Source organism: Coenobita brevimanus, chromosome 76 (assembly GCF_032717465.1).
Source record: "Coenobita brevimanus isolate Jiangsu-jjx chromosome 76, ASM3271746v2, whole genome shotgun sequence".
Taxonomy (NCBI): Eukaryota; Metazoa; Arthropoda; class Malacostraca; order Decapoda; family Coenobitidae; genus Coenobita; species Coenobita brevimanus.
Genome location: NC_137029.1, coordinates 24,028,061 through 24,051,716, shown reverse-complemented (window position 1 = coordinate 24,051,716; position 23,656 = coordinate 24,028,061). Strand labels below are relative to the sequence as shown.

Genomic DNA, 23,656 nt, shown 5'->3' with positions numbered 1-23,656 from the left:
TAGGGTGGGAAAGGAGGTCCGGATGATGATGATGATGATGATGATGATGATGAAATACTAAAACTAATGAAAGATATCATGATCATCATCATCTAATCCTGTGTTGCCCCATTAGGAGCATGGAAGCCTGAGGCTAGGCAAGTTGGTCCTGACATTTAAGATGAGAGAGACCAGCCTCACGCACCCATGAGAGGCATTATGTGAGCAATAAACCCCAACCACCCCTTGGACACAAACCTACACAGGCTCAATCCAGCTGGAGTGCCTTAATTACTCACTAAATCACTAGGTGCCATAGTTTGGTTATATGGTTACCACCCAATGTAGTAAATGGTTTCATGGTGAAGAAGAAACCATTTGGCTTGTCACTCCATGTACAGTCACCCGTAGACAGAAGGAAAAAAAAGAAGGAAATAAAGACAAGAGGAAAGCAGGAAAGGAACGAAGAGAGAAAAGGACAGTCACCCGAGAGCTGCACATCATCGAATGAGTGGATGGTGAGTGCTCCCACCTACCACCTAACTAATGAAAGACTATGATGGCAAAATAAAACGACATTTTACAATTAGATGGAAAGCTTTTGATAAACATAAAGACATCATAAAAAGTAACTTGCCAGTGTGTATGAAACAATAAGTGCCATATGTAATGTATGTATAATTCCAGCTATGACGTATGGTTGAGACCAGGAAACTGACAAAACTGACAGAAAATCAACTAATCCTTTCTCAAACAGCAATGGAAATGTCAATGCTGGGAATATCTTTAAGAGACAGGAAAAGGTCAACTTGGGTGAGAGGGCTGACTAAAGTCAAACCCATTATAGAAGTTATAAAAGAACAGAAATGGAGGGGGTCAGGTCATGTAGCAAGAATAAGGGATAACCATTGGAGCACGAGGCTGACTGATTGGACTCCAGGAGATTGTAAGCATATTACAAAAAGGCCAGACAGGAGGTGAAGGGATGACATAGAGAAGTTTGCAGGCAAAACATGGCAAAGGTTGGCTCAGTTATGGAATTCGTGGAGAAGGCTGGGGGAGGCCTATGCTCAGAAGTGGTCTTGCAATGGTTGATGATGATAGGAAGTACAGGTAGAGTATATTCACTGACACCAGAGGTAGCAACTACTGATACTTCTTCCACATACTTACAATTTGCAGTTAAGCTAGCTTCAGCATCATTCCTCTGCACATCAAACTACTAATGAAGTAAAACATCTCAACATATCAGTACTCAACAACATTTCTAATGCCAATTCCTCCAACCTTCATTGGACCACACAATCTTCCTTACATATGATATACTTATGAACTGTCTTCCATTGTAATCTACCATTCACATCACTTACATGCCTTAAGTTTCCACCTTCTAAAATATCATCTAAGATGAACTTCCTATGAAACCCTTACCTACATATGGCATAAAGCCAAAGCCAATTACTACTTTCTATCTATGTGCCTGTTCATCTAACAATACTTTGTCTTCCCCACATTCAGTTTCAAGTCCTTAGTCTGCATATTCGAACACTTCCTAAAATTTTCTGCACCACCCTTCTTGCTAACTACAATCAAAACAAGATTATGTGCATACAATTTCCACAATAACCCTGACCTGAAAGCCCATAACAATACTTAAACGAACCAAAATACTACAGTGCACCAAAGTGAACAGCATACTCACAACACGGCTCTTCTGAGACATGGCATGTGAGTGCTGATGCCCTTCTGCCACAGGCAGACCACTGAACAAAGCCACATACTTCACAAGGATCTTCTGAACCTCTCTCTCCATTTGCTCCCGCACTAATAAGAAATCCTCTGAGTCAGGCACGAACTCCTCAAAGGGGATATTATCTCCCTGTCGAATATCATTGTGTTCTGGCATCACACTGAAGGGGACTCGGCTCAGGCCAGCATAAGCCTGGGCTAAGGAGTGGTTGAGATTGTCTTTGCTGATGGATGGAGGGGAGTGTGTTGAGGAATCCTGGAGGTGTCTTGAGGGCTGGATTCTCCCCCAGCACAATCCATATGAAGTGACTGGGGAAAGAAAGAACAATTTTATATTGAATAATCTTTGAATGAACTTGACCAAACAGAGTCCAGTAAAATGATCAATATAAAAATGTTTGAATACCAGTAAGCATTAATTATGAATCTCTTGAATTCAAAAAATGGCTAGGGCCATGCAATAGAAATATCACCAGGAAGTGTGTACATACTGTACATGCATACAGACCGTCCCCGTTATAATGATGATATGCATTTGGGAAAACCCATCAATGAACTGGGGTATCATTAAACGGGGACATCATAACACAGAAAGTATAGGAATGAGTTTGGGAGCCTTGGGATTCCCCCCCAACCAAGACCAAAACCCTTCCAAATGAGTCCAAAACAAGTTTCTAGCTCACCTAAATGCCAAACAGCTTTAAAACAAGTTAAACTAAGTCTAAATGCAGTTTATAACTTACCTAAACCCAAAATGAAATATGAATATCATGTTAAAAAAAAAAAAAGGGGAGACTGTACCCAAAAATGACAGTGTTCAGCCCACCTATGACTAAAACACATTAATTTAAGTTTAAAAACAGTTTATAAATCATCCTGTCTATCTATCGCCAGATGCCTTAATTCCTCATATGGGGTGGCCACAAACAAATCACCCCCACGTCACCCTGTCCCCCGCCATTACACTGCCAATTCACACACCCCTCTCTCATATACCTCTCCACTCCATCCCTCCATCTCATCCTTTGCCTTCCCCTCCCTCTCTCTCCCTGCACCTCACTAACATACACTGTCCTCATCAGTCTCACACTCTCCATCCTCTCCACATGGCCAAACCACCTCAATGTGTTTCTCCTAACGCTTCCTACCACATCCACGTCCACACCACAACGCTCCTTCACATCCTCATTTGTCAGTCTGTCTCTCCATGTGACTCCACAGGCTCCTCTCAAATAACTCCTTTTCACTGCTCTCACTCTTGACTTGTGTCCTTCTAACATCCAAGCTTCACTTCCATATGTTAGAGTTGGTCTCACAATACTGTCATGTAATAACTTTCTCATTTCCGTACTCACTTCCCTGTTTCTTATCACTGCCTTCAAGGAACCAGCAACCTTTCTTCCTTGTTGTACCCTTTCAAGCACTTCACCCTCCAAACTTCCATCCTTACTCATCACACTACCCAAGTATTTAAATGCACTCACATTTTCCATTTCCTCATCATTCAACCTCACTGTACATTCACTGACTTCACCTCTCTCGAAGACCATAACTTTACTCCTCCCTACATTTGTCTTTAGATTCCGTTTCTTACACACTCTCCCAAACTCATCCATCAAGCCTTGCAGCTCCCCTTCGTCTTCCCTCAACAACACAGTATCATCTGCAAACAACAGTACAGGGAGTTTCCAAACACTGCCCTCTCTCATCAGGGTCACTCCAACATCCACTGCTCTACCTTGTATCTCTTTCATAACCCCATCCATATACAGATTAAACAACCATGGAGATATGACACATCCCTGTTTCAACCCAACCTTCAAAGACAAAAATTCAGTTCACTATCCACATGCACTGCAGCCTTAGCACCCTCATACATACTCTTCATGGCATTTAACAACTTCCCAGCTACCCCATATATTCTAATACTTTCCACAATCCTCGTCTATCTACCCTGTCATATGCTTTCTCCAAATCCATGAAGGCCGCATACAACTTCCTTCCCTTCTCTAAAAACTTTTCCACTGAAGACCTAAGAATGAATATCTGATCTACACAACCTCTTCCTTTCCTAAAGCCTCCCTGTTCTTCTCCAATTAATTCCTCTGTTATTTCCCTAACTCTGTTGATAAGTATCCTACCATATACTTTTCCTCTTACACTAAGAATACAAATGCCCCTATGATTTCCACACACTTCTTTTTCCCCTTTCCCTTGTACAAGGGAATAATCATACCTGACTTCCAATCCTCTGGGACTCTACCTTCCTCCCAGGCCAATCTGCACATCTTCCACATCCATTCTACTACTATCTCTCCCCCATACTTAAGCATTTCACCACACACTCCATCAATTCCTGGGGCTTTCTCCATTTTGACTTTCTTTATTGCTTCCATAACTTCCATCCTACTGATTTCTTCCTGTCTTCTCACCTACCTCCTTCTCCCAGCCATTCCCCAGCCACTTATACTTGCATTACTTTCATTCTCTATGTTCAACAGTTCATTAAAGTGTTCTCTCCATCTGCTCACTTTTTCTCCCCAGTAATCTATCATTTTTATCTTTCACTCCTCTACTAACTTCATTGCCACCCTGTCTGACTCCCTTTACCTCTTTCCAGAACATTTTCTTACATTCCCTCCATTTGACACTCAAATTCCTTCCAAATTCCTCATCCACTCTCTTCTTACTCTCTCTTCACCTCTCTCTTCCTTTCTACATATAACTCTCATTTCCGTCTCTCAACTTCTTCCACGCCTCTATTTCTCAACCATTCATTATATGCTTTATTCTTTTGTGCCACAGCCTGTATCACCTCTTCATTCCACCATGCTATTCCTTGCACCCCCTTTCATCTACTCTTCACCCCACACACCATCTCACATGCTGACATATTTCTTCTGTGAACATCTTGCACAAACCTTCAACATCCCCCATCTGCTCCAATTCATATTTACCCAATCGTTCCTCCACTTCTCTCTTACATTCTGCTTTTTTCTCATCCTCCTGTAACCTTTCCACTCTCCTTGCATCTACACCTTCCTCCCGTCCTTCCCTTCTATTTCTCCATTTTACTTGGACCTAATCACACAATTTGTTTATAAAATATCATCAGAATCAGTAAAAAAAAAAAAAAAAATCACATGGCCTTTTTGAAATTTTTGTACATTTGCGGTGTGCGATAGCAGGCATTTAGTGCATGATAAAAGTTATTTGGGTAGTTTTTTATATAGGCGTGATAGCGAGATAAGCTATAGCAGAACCTGTGATAGCTGAGGGTTGAGTGTATATACCTGCCGTAAACTGACTTAGGACCTCCCCCCACAAGGTATTAGAAAACACAGAAATCATAGCATATCACAATGTTTGTTCATGAAATGCCATTCATTAATATGAAATCATGATCCCCTTGTTTTTCAGGACCAGTTGGATGTGTTTTGGCATGGAATCACTCAGATATCTAAAGTGGTCTAAGGACATTTCTTTGCACTAAACATTTGTCAGTTCAGTCTTGAGGTTGTCCAGATTGGGTGTCGTCTTCTCTGCTATGATTTTCTTCATCTCTGCCCAGCAGTTTTCTATCAGATTTAAATCCGGACTGTTGCCAGGCAAGTTGAGGACCTCGATTCGATTATCCTGAAGCCACTTTGTCACCTTTCTTGACTTGTGACATGGAGCTGAATCGTACATGAAAAAGTTGTACCCATGAAGAACAAAAAAGTTTAACAAATGATCTTTCAGAATTTGAATGTACTGGCCACCATTCATCATCAAGTTCTTAGGAAGAAAGTGGAGGCCTCCCCTTCCCATTTCATCTGAGAAATACCCCCATACCATTACTGATTGTGGGTGCTTAACAGTCGGCACTGTGTAAACAGGGTCATATCGACTACGGGAGGCAGGGCGACGAACCTTGGCAGAACGCACCTGGAACACCTGAAATGTGCTTTCATCAGACAGCATAACTTTTCTCCACTCATCTGATGTCCAGTGTGCATACTTCTTGGCAAACTGAATGCGCTGCTTCTTTATGCAGTCAGTGAGAAGCGGTTTCTTGGTTGTGGTGTGGCTTGGCAAATCCAGCTCCCCCTGCAAGCGGTGTTGGGTAGTTCGAATTGAGACGTAACAGCTGGGGATGCATTCTCTTTAATTCTGCTGCTGTCAGTCGAGGATTCTTGATTACTTCCCTCTTCAGAAGAGTATCTGTACCTCTGGAAGTCGTCCTTTTCTTTCCACCACCATGCTTGTGCTCTGGTACGACTTCAGGTGGCAGGTCGCTCGCTGAAGCAAGTATCATCATGACTGTCGACTTTGCGCGTCCACTATGTTAACAAATCGTGTTGTCAGGGACATTATCCTGCCTCCATGCAATGATACGGACCCTCTCATCCCTTGAGCAGTACTTTCCAGGCATGACAACTCAACTCTACGAAAGTAAGAGGGCAAACAGTAATGCATACAAAAAAAGAGGGAGGTGCAAGGCGAAGCGACGGGAACATATACTCCCACTCTCGCTTCTGGGCAAGTACTGATGTGCTGAGTGTTTCACCACTCCCGCCAACACCAGAGGAGTTGCCAGTTCTGTCCCCCGCCATTTCACTGCCATGCTCCCAGCTCACACCCCTCGCTCTCACATACCTCTCCACTTCATCTCTCCATCTCATCCTTGGCCTCTCCCTCCCTCTTCCCCCCCCCTCCACCTTACTCACACACACTCTCCTCATCAGTCACATACAGACACACACACACATGTATGTATGTATATGTTATACAATCACTTCATACGCACGTTTCTATGACATGAAATGCCTTAAGCGTGATGGGGGAGGGGGAGTGTAAAAATAAAATAATCATTGGTGTGTGAGTTGGTTTTGAAAACTTTAAATTGGGATAGCACAGTAAGCAGAATCAGGAGTCACACTGGGCAGGGCAACCTATCCTTGTAGAGAGTGTGAAGAAGTGAAGCGGGTCATAATATCAGCATGCCATGTGACAGAGAAGGTGTCCACGCAGCTTCTCTCAGCCGAGCATAGGCAACCTCACGTGGTGTATACAGTCCCCAGGTTTACACAAAGCCACACTTTTTTTTTGTCATCATCACCCTGCCAGGGCACCGTAACTGCCTTGCTCTGCCTAGGAACCCCATCTCTTCAAGTCAGCTAAGCCTTTCCTGCATAGATTTTAAGGTATGGGGCTTTGTGTGAGTTATCCTTACTGTCTACTTGTGTTTAACCCCTCCGTGGCCGAGGGCCCGGAATTTTCTGTGCACGTCAGGCCGACGCCGGTGCCATTTTTTGAAGTATCGAAAATTGATTTTTTTTTCCTTGCCATATTGAAGAGAAAGTTCAGACGCACCTAGCAGTGCAAATCCCAGGTTCCTAGATGCATTCTGTGGCTTGCAATGGAGCGTGGAAGTTGCAGAAATATCGGCAACCGATATCCACCGCCAAGAGGCACTGCCACTCTGCAACTAAGCAGGTGTTGTTATTTTTTTTACCTCCCAAAACAATGCAAATGGTGCCGTAATTTGTGCATATATGAGATATGATGATATTCAATGATTTTAGTAAATAATATGTTAGGAATGGCTGGAAAAAAAAATTATTATGAATACTTTTCCACCTTTTTTATATAAAATATGTTTATGGTATTCAAGTTATTTTTTAAGTTATCGTTGTGCCCATGCTTGGAAAAGGAAGTGAAAGGGTTGAATTTTCAGTCCTAAATGAGAAAACTGCACGTCCTCCGAGGCTAGGCTCTGCCACAGGAGATGAAAGAGGAGGGTCAGATCCGATTAGCAATATGGAAGTTGAGTCACAACTTCGAGCTCCCACACCACGAGCATAACTAAAAATAGAATCATAATGCAGCTTCAGAACTAAGAATAAGCCTAATTATTACGAATACAGAGACAAAGCAGAAATAAATACGTTTACAGATGAGGGAAAAAGCATTTTTTCCGTAACAACACATTCACCTTTCTTTATCATTTTACCTTGTTATTTTTGCAATACATGTTGCTGTCTCATAAACAAGGTGGTTGTGTGTGTTTTGCAAGGGAGAAAAAAGATTGTATTTTCTGTCTGGGTTGAGATAATGGGTGTAACTATGTATTTTTAGGCATGGCCACAAGCGAAAAAATCGTACATTCACTCGTCATGGCAGCTGGTGGTGAACTGACAAATGATATGTAAAAGGATGAAGAGAACCAGATTTCCATTCACTTCCCGAAAGTTTTAAGTTTTTTACAAGTTGCACTGCATCTAATGATCCAAACCATTACAACAAACCTGAGCAAACGGGTAAAGATACCAAGACAACAATGTATTTTTCACTTATTATCATATCTTTTTGTTTGTGTCAGTATTACTTCATAATCGTAAACAGGTGGTTGTGTGTGTTTCGCAAGAGAGGACAAAGATATGTTCCGCCTGGTTCGGGATAATGGGTGTAGTTATGCTTGTTTAGGTATGGCCAGGAGTGAAAAAATCGAAAATCCACTCATCACAGTAGCAGGCACTGAACTGCTTGATGGGGTGTATGGGAGTGTAGTGTAGGTCAGTCTTAAGACGTTCAGAATGTTCGTTCACTTCCCAAAAATTTTTGCAGTTTTTTATAGGCCACGCTCAAACGACGCCTGCTGCCACTTCTCGGCTAAACATCATTCAACGCTGGCAGCCACGGAGGGGTTAATGTCCCATAATACATAGGCAAAATGACAGGCTAGGGGCCAAAGGGGTGACCTCTGAGGTAGCCACCCCACCAATTATGGATTTTTCCCAATACGGCATGTTATTTGTATCATTATCATCATCCGGATCTCCTCTCCCACCCTAGGGCAGGGTGAGGAGCAGCAATGTCTAGACAGCCCAAATTTGCCCAATCCAATGGGCCACGCTTCCAAAGGCTTTTCATCTCATTAACTCTCCTCCTCTTACTGACTCCCTTCAACCTCTGTTGCTTCACCGCACTGTTGCATTTTTATCTCTTTTCTATTGCTACTTTAATGGTCACTGCTCCTCTGAACTGTCTGCATGCATTCCTCCACCTCTACGACGGGTGCGTAGCACCCGTCTAGCAGCAAACTCTCATCCCTTTTCTGTCCAACTCTCTAATGCAAGAGTTAACCGTTACTCCCAGTCCTTCATTTATGCAACAGGTCAACTCTGGAACTGTCTCCCTCTGTCTGAATTTCCTGCTGCCTATGATCTCGTCTTTCAAACGCAGTGTGTCCAGGCATCTCGAAATGAATGGATTTTGAATTTGGCTCTCTCTTGTATTTTGTTTTTCTCTAGGAGGGAACTCTTATTGCGGGCTCATGGCCTTTGGTTCCTTCTTCCTCGCATAAAAAAAAAAATCACTCATCATTCAAGCCCCTGGAATCCTGGCTCTATGTTTTTGGCGTTGATACGCCAAAAACATTTCTAGACAGCGAGGTCTTCTACCGCCCAAATTCTTGTGTACAGTAATCACTCCAATATCCAGAGTAATAGAGCCATCGGTAGGTTCGGTTATTGGTTTCATCCGGATATTGGGCCCCAGCTTATGGACTTGTACTTATGGACCCTAACTCAGAGAAACACCTATACAACTCCCTCAAGACATGCACAGCACTTATTTAACACCCAAATCACATCAATAAGGCACATAAATGACTGAAATAAATGCAAAAGAAACATAGAATGAGGGTTTAGAAGTATGTTCATACATTAATAAACATTCTGGTACTTATGGACCCTAACCTAGCCTAACTCTGAAAAACACATTCCTACTGCACATGCATGAGGTAAGTATAGTATGGAAAAAAGTACAGTATGAAACATTCTGGTAAGTATAGTATGGAAAAAAGTACAGTATGAAACATTCTGGCTACTTACAGCAAGTCCCTGGCCACCTCAATGAATAACCGCCTCCTCTCGGACTCTGACAGAAAGAACGATTTCCTGAAGCACTTGCAGTACACTCTTCCTGAAGTCTTGCACTGAACTTAGACAATAACACACAGAAGTCCGTTCTCTTCACAGTGTTCACTTTAGTCCAAATAATGTTCCAGTTTAATTTAGTGTTGCACATTAACTTTTCCCAAGTTTTTTTTATTTTCCAAAGCCAAAACAAACAAGGTTATTTACGTTAAATTTTGTTTCCACTGAGTCTTTTCTCTCATTTCGAAAACCTTAACACAACATACTGTTTTTTTCACTGCACAACACTCAAAATTCCCGTGTGGTCTAGTGGAGAAGTTCTTGCTGTTTATTCACTGTCAGAGTCCGAGAGTATCACTGGCAGGCGACCAAGGGGTGCATCGCTGGGTCGTGGTGATGGCATACCGACTGCAGAAAACTCTGAGGAAAGCCGCAAACTCACGTCGAGCGGTGACTCCACTGTAGCTGATGTGCTGGGCTGTGGCTCGGAGCATGAGGGCCTGTCTTGGGGAGGCAACGGAGTGGAGCCGGGGCTTGGCACAGCGGGGGTCACGGGCCTGAAAAAACTGTCAATCGTTGACTGACGCAAGGACCGACGATTCTGGCGATTGATGATGCGCTGCCGGAAAGCACGCACTTCCTCCACGAGTCCCGAGGGCCCCATCTCCCTGTCGCAGTCCAGGTGTTCCAGGTAGTCTAGGAAGAACTCTAGATGTTCCCGGAGTGCGCTCAGCTTGGGGATGGCTGGAGTAGTGTCCTGCTGAGAGGAGTTCGCATCATCGTCGCCTTCGTCATCGGAATCTTCAAGTTCGGGACTGACACCAGCAACCGAAGACGCGATCTCGATATCAGACAACATCTGATACCCAGGATCGCCCTCGTCGTCGTCCAACCACTCACATACATCGTCCACATCAACAACGTTGCCGTGCGTACGTAGCCGTGCATGGAAGTCATCCACGTCAAAGCCCAGAAAATCATACTCCACATCTGTTCCGAGAAGCAGACGAGACCAACCATTTTCAAGAGTTTTCACAGGGACTTCCTTCCATGCACTAGCCCAGTTGTACAGCACAGACTTGATGTTGTAGCGGCGAAGGTTTTCCAAAGTCCACTTGCCTCGAGTGTCCTGTCCCTCCCTGCATTCGTCCTCGTCCTCGAGAACAACCATCACCTCGTCCAGGAACTTCCGACGGTACAGGCGCTTTGTTGCCACGATCACTCCTTGGTCCATGGGTTGAATGAGAGCAGTCGTATTAGGTGGCAGAAACATGCACCTGTTCTGGTGTCAACATCTTTTTCCATAAGAAGTTGTAGTATCACACATTTTACATAATAATTTTTAAAGCTGTTTAGTCATAATTAACAGTGTGTAATGAAGTGTGAATGATGAACAACCAAATATCATTTCGCTGTTAGCTGTGGTATAGGAAGAAGCTGGATGGCAGACCACAAGGGCCACCCTGTTTCAATTATAAAAAGAAGGTTAGGAGAAGTGAAAAGATATCTGAATAAGTGCGTAAGTGTAAAGTCCTGGGGAACCATTTATTATGTTGGTATATGTGAATGTACTTAATACCATTTTATAGAGGTGTATAATGTGCTAGTAGAGTTGTCATTTATCTCTACTTTTTGCATAAGCCCAGAGTATATGTAATGCTCGGCACCTCACTTTTTAGCTGACCTCAGCACCGCGCCCTAGTCCGCTCGGTGACTGTACAGCGTCAGAGGCCGTTTTACAGTTATAAAGGGAGGTGGTGTCGCTCCTACATATCTCTCGGGTCGCAGTTATATTATTCTGTACCCAATAAAGAGAGATTTAATCTGCTCATTTCTGTCACCTTACGCTACCACTTAATAACAGACCAGCTTCCACCTTCTCGTGGCAGAGGACCTTTGGTGGGAAGTGTCGGGCAGTGACGGCGAGTAGCTGACGTGTACTACAGACAGTGTCGTCGATCCAACACGGTGGTCTAGTTATACTATACAGCAGAACACTTAATATGTAGTCAACTGCTACTCCATAACGGCTACATTATTTTATTGGTGCTAGCGGTAGCACGATATTTAGTGCTAGCCGTGTACCGATACATAAAATTGGTGGCCAGCAGTGCGACGATACATTTTATTGGTGCTAGCGGTGGCACGATATTTAGTGCTAGCCGTGTACCGATACATTAAATTGGTGTTCAGTGCTGGGATACGATACGTGCTAAAGGGATTTATGCTGTGAACCAGTAACCCTTGCAATCGCTCGTTCCTGAAGGTGAAACAGAAAATCTTACTCTACTGTTCTAAGGGGACTAATTACCAGTGAGTTAAGTGGAGCAGATAAACTGGAGTGGTGCATATTAATTCCTCCCATTATTCTGCCAGTGCGAGATTCCTATCTTAAGCACAAACTGGCAGTTATCTCATCCTATGGTGTGCGAGATATCTCCATCTTCAAACGCAAACTGGCAAGAATCTCGCGCTCGTGTGTGAGAGGCGAGATAAGGAGAGTTCAAGCCAGTGCGGTGAGGAGTGGATCAACTAACGACTTCTAGCAACTGCGCGGACGGCCGAGGCCAGTTGAGGGGAGCGGGCGTGGGCTGTGTGTACGCGTCGTGGCGTCCTGCCTGGCGTGATGCAGAGCGAACCAGTCGCTTGCTAACTCCTACAGCGAGCGGGCTGCCGTGTATGGTTCGAGGAGTCTGGTGGAGTGTGGAGCGTGGAATGTGGAACATCATCCTGGACTTTCATATCTAGGTAGCGTCCATGCATAGTAATCCACACACACACACACTTGAATCAACACACGTTAGTTAGTTGATGAGTGGAAATAAAGGTTTCTCAGAATACCCTTGAAATAAATATACTTTCTGTGTATTTTATATGTGTCCCGTTTTGTCACTTACCGTAACTATCCTTTTTTTATTTCAGTTTATCTTCCTGTAACCGGGAGGGGAATATTACTGACAAGGTTAGATGGATGCAGTGAAGTGAGGACGTAGAATTAGGGAAACAGAAATAAGCCAATCCCACTAGACTCAGAATTTTATGAGTGGGTTGATACATCAAATAAAAGTGCTCAGACATATTAAATGAGTGAAGGACATATTGAGGATCAAGGTGATGAGGATATTTCTGAAGGACAGGATGAGGATTTGAACGTTTTGCATTTGCGTTCTGGTCATACTTATTCAACAGTCCCAGAGCAATCAGTTAGATCCAAAATGGCCACTAGTCTTGCTAGTGAGGGTAATCCTAGTGAGGAGACTGTGGAAGTTGAGACTACAACAGTACCTTTGGTCACTCAAGATATGCAAAATCCAGTCATTATTGATAGTACTACAACCACTCACATACCTGTGTATACGTCAGATGTTTTCAGTACACCACAAGGTTTTGGACAGAATTTATTTTCTGTTCCTTCTTCAAATGCATGGGGTATAAACACAGATGGTATTGGCATGCGAACCCAGAATCCTAATCAATGGGGCATGAATACTAATATTGGCATGCAAACCCAGATTCCTAATCAATGGGGCATGAATACTAATATTGGCATGCAAACCCAGAATCCTAATCAATGGGGCATGAATACTAATATTGGCATGCAAACCCAGGGCCCTTATCCAAATACCTGGGGCATGACTAACAATATGGGCGTGCAAAGTCAGACTAACCCTCCTCCTTTGTGGCAGATACCTGTTCCTAATCTGGCTACTGATATAGTACAGCAGCATCCTAACTGTACTGAAAGTCAGGCTTTGGTGAAGGCAGGCATATGCTATGCAGAAGCTAGCAAAGCCTTGCAAACTTCAGGCTGGAGAAACACAGCTACTAGTTCTCCACAGCAAAGGACCAAGGCTGTTAAGCCAGAGGTGAAAAGATGGTGTGTCATACATGGGCATTGTCCTCATGAAACGGACTGTTGCCCCTTTGTCATTGAAAAGAGGAAGAAACTAGGGAACCCAGCTAGTTCGGGGGAAGCTCAGGGCCGCGCGCAACAGTAATTAAAATAGTACAATCCACCGATGCGTGAGTGGCAGCTATTACTAAGGTGGACTTATTATCTATTCCTTGGATCATAGGGAAAGGTCAACTGTCCCTGATCGTAGATACAGGGTCATGTACAAACATTATTTCTAGAAAAGCGTTGGAAAGACTTAAAAGTGAAATGCCTCTAACAAACTGGACATTATCACCACCTGATGTAATGTTGACAGGTGTGACAGGGAGTAGAATGAAGATTGTAAGCCAGGTGCCGTTGACATTGAGGGCAGATAAACGATCTCCTGTGTTACGTGCTACGTTTTATGTGGTTGAGGATTTTCCTCTGCCAGCTGATGGGCTGTTAGGCTTTGAGACCATGGAGGAGTATGATATAGAAATACACCCTCAAAGACATTCCATTTCCTTTAACGGGAAAGAGTTTGTAGGCCTTAATCCCTCAGCAACACGAACTGGAACTGGCATCCAATCAGGAGCCGTCCAACCAGTTGTGACCCCGACAAGTGAAGCGTCAAGGGAGTCCCCGGATGCACACGAAGTGGAGGGTATGGACTGGAAGAAAGTCAGGGCTAAGTGAGTGGTAATCACCACTTACCCAGTCGAACTGTCTGTAAAATTCCTGTCCGAGTACCTGACGTGTCGGTGGGAACTGATGTAGCATGCTTAACTGAGACTGTAAAACATAAGGCATTGTCGCTGGAATCGACTCTGACTAGCGTTGGCCAAGACCAGAAGACGCCCCTCTTCATCGCAAATATGAGTGGTGGCGCAGTTAAGCTCAGAGATGGTTGTTATATAGGCGACTTGATGTGCTATGGTGCCCCCATAAAGGAAGTCGACGACGTGCCGGTGATCTCTCCTGTAGTTACATCTCAAGCAACGACTCAGTCGGAACCCGTACGTCTGGCTAAGGAAAACAGCTGGAGCAATACGTGAAGGTCACGGATAATGTAGACCATAAAACATGACTCCTAGCCCTCCTTAGAGAGTTTTCCGACGTAGTAGCACTTCCAGGAGAAGCACTGGGTAGGACGGATAGGGTGAAGCATCATATTGGTTTGTGCCCCGGTACAAATCCAGTTTATGTGCCTGCACCGTCTACCGCACAGCCAAAGGGAAGCAGTGGATGAGGAAGTTGAAAGGATGCTTTGTGATGACATTATCCAGCCTTCCTCCTCGCCTTGGAGCACCACTCTTTCTAGTGCCTAAGAAGGATAGTGGTGTGAGACCTGTTGTGGATTTTCGGCAAGTGAACAAACAGTACCGGATCGTTACCCGATTCCGCATCTGCGAGACTTACTTCAAATACTGTGTTTACTTGTCTGGATCTAGCGTCAGGGTATTGGCAGGTGGAGCTGACCGAAGAGTCGCGTCCCATTACTGCTTTTAGCACTCACCGTGGGCACTTTGAATTTCTCCGGATGCCTTTTGGACTGAGTAATGCTCCTTTAACATTTCAGCGGATGATAAACCAATTGTTTGGCGAGATGTTAGGGCAAGACATCTTAGCGTATCTAGATGACCAATTTTCCTACACCACAGAACAAGGATCAGATAAGATCGTCCTAGGCCTCACTGGCTTTTATAGGAGTTTTGTCCACAGGTATGCCATCATAGCATCACCTTTAACAACGCTACTTAAGAAGGACGCTGCATGGAAATGGGGACCCTCGGAAGAGAAAAGCTTCAACGAGCTCAAACAAGCCATGTCAGAAGCACCCGTATTAGCGTTTCCTGATTATACTCAACCTTTCTATCTGTGCACGGACGCCTCAGGTCTGGGTCTGGGAGCGGTGTTACAGCAGAAGGATGAGCAAGGAAAGACACATACCATAGCGTATGCTAGTAGGGCATTAAGACCCCCAGAGAAGAACTATTCGACGACACATTTGGAGACATTAGCAGTCGTGTGGGCGTTAGGACATTTCCGGGAATTATCTTTGGCTACCGGATAACTGTTTTAACTGACCATGCACCCATACACGACTTGTTTAAAGGAAAAAACTTGCACGGTAAGGTTGCGCGTTGGTTTGGCAAAGTAATGGAGTTTGATCCAGAGGTCAGATATTTACCAGGCCGTCAAAATGTTGTGGCCGACGCGTTGAGTAGAAACATTGCTGCTACCATAGCCGAGGATGTTGCTCTTGCTGAGTATTCCTCAGACACGGTAAAAGCGGAACAACGTAATGATGCGATGTGGACTCAAGTCATCTATATGACTCACTTCCATCTTCAACAGGGTCTTTTGTATAAGTAACCCCCAGGGAAGGACACTGCATATCAGTTGGTTGTTCCTGCTACCTTACAGCAAGCCGTGCTACAGTTAGTTCATGACGTACCTCAAGCGGGTCATCCCGGTCGCGATAGATGCATGCGTGAGGCGAGAAAGAAATACTATTGGCCGACCATGAGGAAGGACATAGAAGCCCACGTCAGTCAATGTGTCAAATGTGCGGAAATACGAGGAACGACGGGACTTCCGACTCCCATCTTAGAGTATCCTCTACCGGAAAAACCCTGGGATACAGTCTCCATTGATCTCTTAGCGTTACCGAGAAGTCGTCAAGGTTCAAGTTATGTACTGGTGGCAGTGGACCATTTCTCACGATTCACTGTTTTAGCACCTTTATAGACGAAAACTTCAGAGGAGGTGGCGCACGCTTTTGTGACTTCAGTGATTTGTCCATACTCTACACCTAAGGTATTGCTCAGCGATAATGGCAGTGAATTTCGTAACCAGGTGTTACAAGAAATCTGTCGTATGTATGGAGTAAAGCAAGTTTTTGTAACGCCTTACAGTCCTAAGAGCAATAGCCTGGTGGAGAGAACAAACAGGAAGATACTGGAAGTCTTGAGACCAGTAATAACCTCAAATCAGGAGGATAACTGGGAAGACTGGTTACCACATGTAGCGGCGACCATCAACTCCTCAGAAAATTCATCAACTGGGAAGTCTCCTCATTATATCCTTTATGGAGAAGAGAAAGTGTTACCCTACGATTTGTTGCCTGGACCTCCTACTCCAGTATACAACGAAGAAGACTACGCAAAGGTACAGTTGTTGAAATTCCAACGTATACACAGTGAAGTACGGAAAAGATTAAAAGCCTCAAGAGCGGAGATGATGGCGAAACAACAAAAAGGTAGTCAAGAAAAGACGTTACAGGCAGGCCAGAAGATCATAATCCACAACCCTGAGAGAATTTCCAAGCTCAGACCTAAGTTCCGCGGACCATATACCGTTATACTTATAGAATAAAGGATGAAGCTAATGGAACTCAGGAGGCAGTACATGCTGATAGGATCAAACTAGTAAGTCAAGAGCTAGGCCTATCGTCTGACGTGTTGTGCCCTCTGTCTTCGTCGCAGTCTATGTCGTCATCCGTACCTGTCCCTAACCAAGAGTATCACAGCAAGCTACGATCCCACAACAAGAGTGATTAAGGGAGTATCTACTCTTGCAGAAAAAAAAAAAATGTGGCTGTGGCTCAAAGTCCTCGTGCATTGCTTGGGGTGGACCTATGGAAAGACATCGGACATGGACACGACTGCGTTAATGCCAGGAGCACTGAAGAGCCCACTTGGAGAAGTCGTGGTAGTGGAAGATGCAGTATGCGTCTACTATCCAATGGAAGGCTATCTCCAAATGCCAGATATTGTCAAGGAGGTCTCCAAGGGCTTGTCGAATCTCAGACAGCAACTATTGGAAGTGGGAAAGATGTTTAATCGAAACCCACGATTGACAAACTCTGACACTGAAGCTTTGTTGAGCTTCAGACTAGGCATATAGACAGGCTCACCAACAGGCTCACTAACTTGCATGTAGCTTTACCTAACGTACACTCTGATCTTTCCAAGCATGTCCATGCACGTACTAAGAGAGGACTTGTGGATTGTCTCAACAACTCTTTGGTACGGCATTAGATAAGGATGTAGTGCAATTGGGTAGACAGATGCATGACTTGACACTGGCCGCTAAAGCCAATAATAGATTAATCATGCATGTGTATAAACAGTTAGATGAGTTCACTAACAAAGCTAACGAGATAATTAGGACTACCAACCATCTAGTAGAGCTTGTGAACAACATCTAAATTAATCTACTAACCCTAGCTAACTTGGTGTTATTCGCTGAGTACTTACATGCTCTCGACGAATCAACCACTGCTTTGGAGAAGCATGCAGCCAATATGGTGGACGGCTTAATCGATGCAAGTTTGAACAGGGTTCATGCTTTATTGCTGCCTACTAATATACTAACAAATGCAGTTGATATAGCAATGTGGAAGCATGGACTTATGCCACTCTTTGATCTGAGTCCACTGGAATATTATTACCCATTGTTAGAGGCCCAGTTGACCCATGAAGGCATCCTGATATTGGTACCTATGAGGAATGCTGTAACATACCAGGCATGGCGGTTCATTTCCTTCCCTTTTGCTATTGCTAATAATACACTTGTTGTCACTGAAGAGGGTCCAGAGGTGCTAGTTGTCTCAGATGACAAGAAATATGTAGTAGAAACGACTGTGGATGAATTTGAGAAGTGTAAGGCCTCATTTCTTGATCTCCATGTATGTCCTGCTTTCCATTTTGTCTTCGTACCATTAAAGGTAGAGGAGTGTAAGAGGGCCTTGTTGGACACAAATACTTCCTCTGCTCTGCAACGTTGCACCTTCCAACCCATTCAATTGAAGTCAGTTTTCCATGCTCATATTCATGCGAAACAGTACTTTTACTTTCCTGAGACAGAGGATGTAACAGTGATTTGTGCCTCGCAGAATCAATTCCTTACAGTAAAGGGGTACTATATTGCACCTGATTTTTGTGAGTTACACAGTAAAGAGATAGCAGTTCTGCCTAGCAAGCATCATCTAGCTTTGACAGTGAACTTCTCATCCCAGTTACGACCCTTTTTACCTTCATTCAATGTTACTTCCTTGAATGTGAACAGGCTGTCTCATGTATTAAAGGAGCTTACCTTCCTCTCCCACCTGAACAGGACTGATTTAGAGCCTTATGTACTGTCCTATCTTCCTTCATACCTTTCTCGTTCCTATTTTGGTCCTGGCGTTGGTCTTCTACTTATTGTGGTCTTGTCCTGTGTTTGTGGTTTAGGCTACTATTAGGCGCCAATTAGGGAACCCACTGAGACCACGTGTCCGTACTCGCGGATTGCAAGTGGATGTTCCTGAATAGTTAGCTACCCTACACTCTGGTTAGGCTACACGGTAGTTAGGACAACAATGTCGACGAGGACGTCAATGGTGTGGCCGAGCGATGTTCTGGTGTCAACATCTTTTTCCATAAGAAGTTGTAGTATCACACATTTTACATAATAATTTTTAAAGCTGTTTAGTCATAATTAACAGTGTGTAATGAAGTGTGAATGATGAACAACCAAATATCATTTCGCTGTTATCTGTGGTATAGGAAGAAGGTGGATGGCAGACCACAAGGGCCACCCTGTTTCAATTATAAAAAGAAGGTTAGGAGAAGTGAAAAGATATCTGAATAAGTGCGTAAGTGTAAAGTCCTGGGGAACCATTTATTATGTTGGTATATGTGAATGTACTTAATACCATTTTATAGAGGTGTATAATGTGCTAGTAGAGTTGTCATTTATCTCTACTTTTTGCATAAGCCCAGAGTATATGTAATGCTCGGCACCTCACTTTTTAGCTGACCTCAGCACTGCGCCCTAGTCCGCTCGGTGACTGTACAGCGTCAGAGGCCGTTTTACAGTTATAAAGGGAGGTGGTGTCGCTCCTACATATCTCTCGGGTCGCAGTTATATTATTCTGTACCCAATAAAGAGAGATTTAATCTGCTCATTTCTGTCACCTTACGCTACCACTTAATAACAGACCAGCTTCCACCTTCTCGTGGCAGAGGACCTTTGGTGGGAAGTGTCGGGCAGTGACGGCGAGTAGCTGACGTGTACTACAGACAGTGTCGTCGATCCAACACGGTGGTCTAGTTATACTATACAGCAGAACACTTAATATGTAGTCAACTGCTACTCCATAATGGCTACATTATTTTACTGGTGCTAGCGGTAGCACGATATTTAGTGCTAGCCGTGTACCGATACATTAAATTGGTGGCCAGCAGTGCGACGATAAATTTTACTGGTGCTAGCGGTGGCACGATATTTAGTGCTAGCCGTGTACCGATACACACCTAATACGGACATTCTCAGCAACCAAGTCCTTGCCGCACGGGTGGGCAGGTGCATTGTCAGGCAGAAGGAGAGCCTTTACCTGGTCGCGAGGGATTCCCAGTGTCTTCGTCTGGTACTGGATGACCTCCTTGACGAAGTGACGGTGAAACCAGTCTTTGAAAATCACAGCTGTGAACCATGCTTTCAAAGACTGGTACCATATGACAGGAAGGACATCCATCACCCCACGAAGGCACCGAGGCTGCTTTGCACAGCCAACAACAACGGGCTTAAGCCGGTGCATGCCGTTAGCACTGGCACAACACAAAGCAGATATCCGTTCCTTAGAAAGCTTGCGGCCAGGTACACGCTTCTCCGTCTCCTCGGCTAGAGTGTTCATTGGCAGCGAGCGATAGAATAGGCCAGTTTCGTTTGCGTTATAGACGACCGAGAGTGAGGCCCTCCCTGTCGATCAAGCCTTTCACCTTGTGCCGAAACTTGTCAACTCCATCCTCGTTAGCGTCCAATGCTTCGCCATGTGCTTTACGGTTAGTAAGGCCATGTTGCAACTTGAACGCGAAGAGCCAACCCTCGGATGCCTTGAAGTCTAGGGCGTCATGATGCCTTGCAAACTTCTCTTCCTTTCCACGTTGCGTTTGCTTCTCAACGAGAAGTCAGCCGTGTACTGCAAGAGTTTGTCTCGGGAACGTTTGATATCGAACAAAGTCGACTGGGCCAGGTTATACTCGCGGAGAATGCGGGAAGACGACCAACCCGCATCAACTTTCTCCAATATCTCCCTCTTCTTTTCCAGAGTCAACACCACTCTCTTCCTTTTCTCAGGTGGCGGGGCCATCATCAAACACACTAAGAGGAGGGCCGAGAGCAGCAGGAGGCCTTGCAGCAAGTACGGCACCACCACAAAAGTGAGCACGTGGGCAGCCATTGCGAAGAGCGTAGGTCCAGTCGCGGTAAGAGACAGGCGGGAAGTGGGGAGGATGCAGCGGCGCTCTATCGGACGTCGGAGGAATGACGAACCAAAACAATGCTCTCCCGCGGCGCGCGCGGCAAGTTCAAATTACGGACGGCAAAAAATCTCTCTCTCTCTCTCTCTCTCTCTTTTTTTTTTTTTTTTTTTTTTTTTTTTGGGGGGGGGGGTGTTTCGGACCATTTTGGGAATGTTGGATCCCAGGACGATAAGGTCCGGGTAGTGGGGATGTTCGGTTATTGGGCGTCCAGATATTAGAGTGATTACTGTATTAAGCAAATGAACTGTATAGTTCTAGAATTTTAAATTCATTAACAGAATAGATTCATGCCATCCTTCATTCTGAACAGTACAGCACACAAATGACCTAACTGCACAGGCCTAAAACAAAAAATACACTAACTTTGATTATTCTGGAGAAAGAATGAGATTAATCATACAGTACGCTCTTGTAATGAAAAATCCAACTGGTCAGTTACACTTCCTAAATTCTGTTACACTTCCTAAATTCTGTCGCATGTTTACAAATAAGTCTTCACAGGACTTTAGGAAACTGGATAAAGCCCTGCATAATATCACCATGTCTAAAAGCAACTGAGGGGGGGAGAAAATCATTATCATCATCTCTCACACTCTGCTCCCTGCCGGAATCTTCCCAACGGGGAATAGTCCTAACAAAACTGCCTCAAAGGTATTCTATCCTCGCATCTCTCTCACTTTCCACATTCCTCTGTCACTTCTTTTGCTTTCACTAATATTCTGCTCCACACTCATCTGCCATACTATACATAAGGTCCACTTCGACCAACATTACCTGCAGTCTCACCTTCACAGACATTCTTTGGCATCCTATCTATAAACACTGAGAGGACTATCCCTCCATGCTAAGGGATATTTGTATGCAGCATGTGTTAGGAGTGTAATGCTGTATGGTGGTGAGACCAGGGCAGTTAACCCTTATACTCTGTCAAGCATGATTGTGGCATACACGGCAGACTCTGTCACGCCACGATCATGCCAGCCTTCAAATCTCCCGCTCCTGTGAGAATGGGAACTTTGTTTTGGTTGAGGCTAGACGTCCCACATCGAGGCTTATGATTGGCCCACTGTTTCCCACTCTCTCTATAGCTATCCAACCACATCCCAGCTTTTATTACAGAGTCAAATGGAGAGTAGTATGTCCGCCATCTTTGTCTGTGAGTGAATGGAAATCGGGTACATGCTACATATTATCCTTTTTAGAAAATTTATAAGTGAATCCAACATCCATCATCCAATCCTATGCTGCCCCATGAGGAGCATAGGAGCCCGGGGCTAGGCAGTTGGTCCGGACATTTAAGATGACAGTGACCAACCTCACTCATCCCTGAGTGGCATTATGTGAGCAATAAACCCCAACCACCCCTTGGATAGAAACCTTCACCGGCTCAATCCGATTGGAGCACAATAATTACCATAGCTAATATATATACATATATATATTGAGAGAGGTGAAGTCAGTGAATGTACAGCGAGGTTGGATGGTGAGGAATTGGAAAATGTGAGTACGTTTAAGTACTTGGGTAGTGTGATGAGTAAGGATGGAGGTTTAGAGGGTGAAGTGCTTGAAAGGGTACAGCAGGGAAGAAAGGTTGCTGGTTCTTTGAAAGCAGTGATAAGAAACAGGGAAGTGAGCATGGAAGTGAAAAAGTTACTATCTATCTATCTATTGCCAGACGCCTCAATCCCGTTTCTGGTGGCCACAAACAAATCGCCTCCAAGTCGCCCTGTCCCCCGCCATCTCACTGCCCTGCTCCCAACTCACACCCCCCTCTCTCATATACCTCTCCACCCCATCCCTCCATCTCATCCTCGGCCTCCCCCTCCCTCTTCCCCCCTCCACCTCACTCACATACACTCTCTTCGTCAGTCTTTCACCCTCCATCCTCTCCACATGGCCAAACCACCTCAGTGTGTTCCTCATAACGCTTCCTATCACATCCACATCCACACCACAACGCTCCTTTATATCCTCATTCGTCAGCCTGTCTCTCCATGTGACTCCACAGGCTCCTCTTAAATAACTCATTTCCACTGCTCTCACTCTTGACTTGTGTCCTTCCAACAACGTCCAAGCTTCACTTCCGTACGTTAGAGTTGGTATCACAATACTGTCACGTAGTAACTTATTCACTTCCATGCTCACTTCCCTGTTTCTTATCACTGCTTTCAAGGAACCAGCAACCTTTCTTCCCTGCTGTACCCTTTCATGCACTTCACCCTCCAAACCTCCATCCTTACTCATCACACTACCCAAGAACTTAAATGTACTCACATTTTCCAATTCCTCACCATCCAACCTCGCTGTTCATTCACTGACTTCACCTTTCTCAAAGACCATCCCTTTACTCTTCCCTATATTCACCTTTAGATTCCGTTTCTTACACAATCTCTCAAACTCATCCACCATGCCTTGCAGCTCCCCTTAGTCTTCACTCAACAACACAGTATCATCTGCAAACAACAGTACAGGGAGTTTCCAAAAACTATCCTCTCTCACCAGGGCCACTCCAACATCCACTACCCTACCTTGTTCCTCTTTTATTACCCCATCCATGTAAAGATTGAACAACCATGGAGACATGACACATCCCTGTTTCAACCCAACTTTCAAAGAGACAAATTCACTTAGTTCACCATCCACACGCACTGCAGCCTTCACACCATCGTACATACTCTTAACAGCATTCAACAACTTCCCATCTACTCCATATATTCTTAATACTTTCCACAATCCTTGTCTATCCACCCTGTCATATGCTTTCTCCAAATCCATGAAAGCCGCATACAACTTCTTTCCCTTCTCTAGAAACTTTTCCA

General features: G+C 44.4%; 1 protein-coding gene across 1 annotated transcript in view; it reads right to left on the bottom strand.

The window, feature by feature from the left end:
* LOC145408169 (uncharacterized) overlaps positions 1–23,656 on the bottom strand; it is a 213,681-nt gene that overhangs the window by 43,954 nt on the left and 146,071 nt on the right. The window contains exon 8 of the mRNA XM_080278923.1: positions 1,682–2,037. Coding sequence (XP_080135049.1) covers positions 1,682–2,037 — 356 coding nt within the window. The remainder of the gene's footprint in view (positions 1–1,681; positions 2,038–23,656) is intronic.